This window comes from Plasmopara halstedii, assembly GCF_900000015.1.
Source record: "Plasmopara halstedii genome assembly, contig: Scaffold_2904, whole genome shotgun sequence".
Lineage (NCBI taxonomy): Eukaryota > Oomycota > Peronosporomycetes > Peronosporales > Peronosporaceae > Plasmopara > Plasmopara halstedii.
In genome coordinates, this window is record NW_020189809.1 from 910,713 (window position 1) to 914,619 (window position 3,907).

General features: G+C 45.0%; 3 protein-coding genes across 3 annotated transcripts; 2 read left to right on the forward strand and 1 right to left on the reverse strand.

Moving 5' to 3' along the window:
* Positions 1-155: 155 nt before the first annotated feature.
* Positions 156-728, forward strand: PHALS_05605 (FOG: WD40 repeat; the record flags this gene model as incomplete). The annotated part of the gene is made up of 1 exon (XM_024719176.1): positions 156-728. One exon carries the CDS (start codon positions 156-158, stop codon positions 726-728), a length of 573 nt encoding a protein of 190 aa, XP_024584501.1.
* A 279-nt stretch (positions 729-1,007) lies between these two features.
* On the forward strand, positions 1,008-1,682 carry PHALS_05606 (uncharacterized protein; the record flags this gene model as incomplete). Its single annotated transcript, XM_024719177.1, has 1 exon — positions 1,008-1,682. One exon carries the CDS (start codon positions 1,008-1,010, stop codon positions 1,680-1,682), a length of 675 nt encoding a protein of 224 aa, XP_024584502.1.
* Positions 1,683-2,009: 327 nt separating this feature from the next.
* On the reverse strand, positions 2,010-2,465 carry PHALS_05607 (RxLR-like protein; the record flags this gene model as incomplete). The annotated part of the gene is made up of 1 exon (XM_024719178.1): positions 2,010-2,465. One exon carries the CDS (start codon positions 2,463-2,465, stop codon positions 2,010-2,012), a length of 456 nt encoding a protein of 151 aa, XP_024584503.1.
* Positions 2,466-3,907: the final 1,442 nt, after the last annotated feature.

Sequence of the window (3,907 nt, forward strand, 5' to 3'; positions counted from 1 at the left end):
AGTCGGCGTTTGTACTGGGGTTACTGCAACAGGAGGTGCACAATTATGATCGACCGACCGGATTTCACGAGAGTATTTTGCTGTACATGATGGAACTCATCAATACCCACTACTTGCTCCTGTGTCGCCATCTTTCAGCGTTTGTTGACACAATTATGGGTTGCCTGGAGCCGACAAAACCTGAGCGACGGCGACGGTGTCTACCATTGAGTACTCGCTGTCTTCACACACTAGTACGTCGTTTTCCAATGGTTGATTTTCATCAAGAAACGCAACGCTTGGCCTTAGGTACAATGGAAGCTGTGATCGTTATTTATGACCTTCGCACAGCAACAAAGTGGCGCGTTCTAGACGGCCACGGTTCGGCCGTCTCTGCTGTTCGCTTTCGATTTGACGGACAAGTACTTGTGTCCTACGCAGCTCGTGATGGTAGTGTGCGGTGGTGGAATAGTGGCAACGCTGGACTTTTTGGAGGCATGCTCAAGATGTATCAGTCGTGTCTAAAGGAGCACAAATTATCGACATTGCAAGAAAATTCTACCGGAGGTGCATCATCGTCAACTGGTGGGACGAGCGCCGGTTTAAAGCAGATTATCCAGACGTGTCGCTTTCAATTTCTCACGCGTAAGGATAGTTCGGAAAACAAATGTACTAGCAACTCCGAACGACCCAAACACGTGTTGCGTCTCACCAGAGAAGATGCCAGTCAAGTGCAATTCCTTTTGTAACGCGATAGCGATAGATTTGAATACATCCCACTTAGGCTGTCGGACAAATATGCGAAGGGACAAAACCATCATGATTTTGGAAGAGACTATGTTCAACGCCAAAATTTGACGCCGAATAGATTGAGAGATTAACGATTTCTCTTGGCTAGCGAATGACTTGGACTGTGAATTTTCAAACTCTCATTATTAGATTTTCTGTCTTCAGTCGAAGGCTCTTTCTAGTCTTCGGAGCAACGATCACCAGAGAATCAAATGAAGACGTTTCGTATCATCCTCGCGATGACAACCCTTTCGTTCAGCAACTACGCTTACGCCCAAGGGCCGCTTGGGCCTGTGCGAATGGGCCCGATGGCGCGTAACCGTGAGCAATTTGGCGGCAATGACCTTGGTGGTGGATTTGGTGGAGGCATCAACGGATTCGGAGGTGATGGGGCTGCTGGTTTCGGTCAGTTTGGTGGAAATGGTGGAACCTTTAACCAAATCGGTAATAATGTCGGTGGAGGCTTCGGCGGTAGCAACCAGCTCGGATTCGGAGGGGGAGGCAACGGTTTCGCGATGAGTCGAGGCGCGATATCTAACAGGTTTATGGCTGGTGCAGGCGGTGGTGCTGGAACAGGAGATGTCATGGGACCAGGTGCTGGCAACCGTGGCTCTGACAATGACGGACCTGTTACACCCGCCCCGACCATGCCAAACGGGGAACCAGTATCCAGTAGCATTGGTGTCGGAGCTACTCAAGGCGGAGCTGGCATTAGTAATTCTCCTATTGGCCCTGGCGCTGGTGGCCTCGGTGGAGGATTTGGCGTTGGTGGTCAGCCAGGAGGATTTGGTGGTGGCATGGGCCCATTAAACGGACGCTTTGATGGAAATGGCGGTGCAGGTGGTGTGGGCGGTTTTAACGGCATGACTGGCGGCGCTTTTGGAGCTGGAGGAATGGGAGGAAATGGTGTTTAATTCCTGCCTGTTCAATGGCTGGTCAAGCGATCGTTATGATCAGTAGTGATAACCTGTTTCTTATACAGTTGTGATAATACAAATTATTGTTGTGATAACCGAATTTGGACGTGATGCCCAGACCTGAAATGGCTTCATGTTAGTTTTCAGGGCATAAAACACAAACACCGTACCGAAAGTAAGTAAGACTCGATTCGTAATATATTAACTGCATATGATCAACAAACTATAGCAACAAATGCGAATATAAGTGATGATACGCATTACAAACCAAACTATATAAGTTTCTGACGCTCTGATCTGATACAGAAACGTCAAGTCAGGTTCTTAGACGACAGGATTGGAAGTAGTCGTTTTTTGTATGTTCTGAGAGGCAGTAAGTAATTCATAAACTTCTTGCTCGAGCGATTTGACATAACTTCCATCAGGTAACTTTGCTTCTTGGTTTTTTTGTTTCTGGAGCTGGTAAACTCGGTGCCACTTTTTCGCTGTAATATTTTTCTTCTTTAAGTATGCAGCAATTTTGTTAGCATTCCAGAGAGCTGTTTTCGACATCATCTTGAATTTAAACAAGTAATCGCTCATCAGCTGCCCGATCGGACGGTTTCTCTCTTCATCATCATGAGTTGGGGTCTCAGTGTTAGCTGCCTCGTTGCTCAGCAATTGCCCATTTCCATACGTTGTATCGGATGTGTGTAGAGCTTTATCGTTCTCGTCGGAGGATGCCAAGACATAGGTGACTGAGACGGCAATAGTCAGGAGTAGAAGCAAAACCACACGCATCGCTTCAAGAAATATTGCAAAGTGTGCTCTGTCATCTGCTGCACACTTAAAGCACCACAAAATTTGCGTTCAATGCGGCTCACAGCAACAACATGACCACCCACACACAAGGAGAGCCAGTGAGCGCACGAGGATAACCGAACACGCGCAAAGAAAACACAGAGTAGGGTTTTTGTTACACTAGTGCATACATAGCCTTACTTTGAGGTCTGACTCTCTCCCTGAATAGGAGAGGAGACGGTGTGTAATTAAAATTACCTTTTTAGTCCAAACGGGCATGATGTGCGATATTTATGATCAAGGCGTGCGTACCAGCCCATACGGAAATCAAGAACAAAGTATTCGGAGAAAACAGCTAGCTTCTACAAATTGAATGGCAGATGCTTGTCGTGGCCCCTCCGTGCTCAATTTCGAGTTTTTGCACTCTCGTCAAACCAACCTAGAAGAGAGTCGATAGGACCGGTCTATTCTTTACTAGTTACAAAACGTTTTGTCACGAGCAGTTTGCATTTCTATACTCCGCGTGGTCCGCGTCAATCCATCATTTTTTGAAGATCTACAGAACGCTTTGATGCTTAAATGTATTCTTGGATGTAAACATCCATTGACTGCACGTTTTTTTAGGCTTTACTGACATTGAAAACTCATAAGATCTGATCAGGGGAAGTCTGTAATGCTGAGGGCGAAGCAGTACTCTTTTATTAATATTATCTTTACTGCTTCTTTTTGGCGGAACCTTTAAGCCTCACGACTAATTGTTGTGCTGCATTGTTTGCAAATATGTCAAATTGCCCTTTAGCTGTAGTCGTGCATTTTCGGTAAACACCGTGATCTTGTGTATTGAGGCCTCACGCATTTGGTGCGATCGTATCAAATACAGAATTGTACAATTGCACAGAATTCTGCCCAATACTGCTGACGAGCGATATTGCAGCTATATGTCTATTTACAATCTTTATCGTATCAACGAACTCAAAAGTTTTTACATTTGTTCGTACATTAAACAAACTCAGATTTGCCTAGTGCTCAAGTATGGTGGCTCCACTTTCATGATTGAGATTTCAAATGCCTCAAAGGATAACATATTCACTGTGGGGTGTTTAACCAGTACCTACATTGTAACGGGTTACACATTCCCTGATAACAGGTGTGTGTGTCACACCAGCTGGGTATGGTGTGACAACACTTAAACAGGAATACGGTACGGGGCTAGGTAGCCAGTAGTTATACATGTACCGTAGTTAACAAAAAGAATAATTGAGGCATTTTCAAATAGCGATTGAGTTAACATTAAAAGTGACCAATTCTCTCAAGAAATTGTGATTATTTTGTGAACTTTGGATGCACCATTTTCAAAATTTAAACAAGTGAAAAAAGCTTTATCCCAGGTCCAAAGATCGCTGATTGTCGATGAGTGATTGATATACACCGTTCTCCTCGTG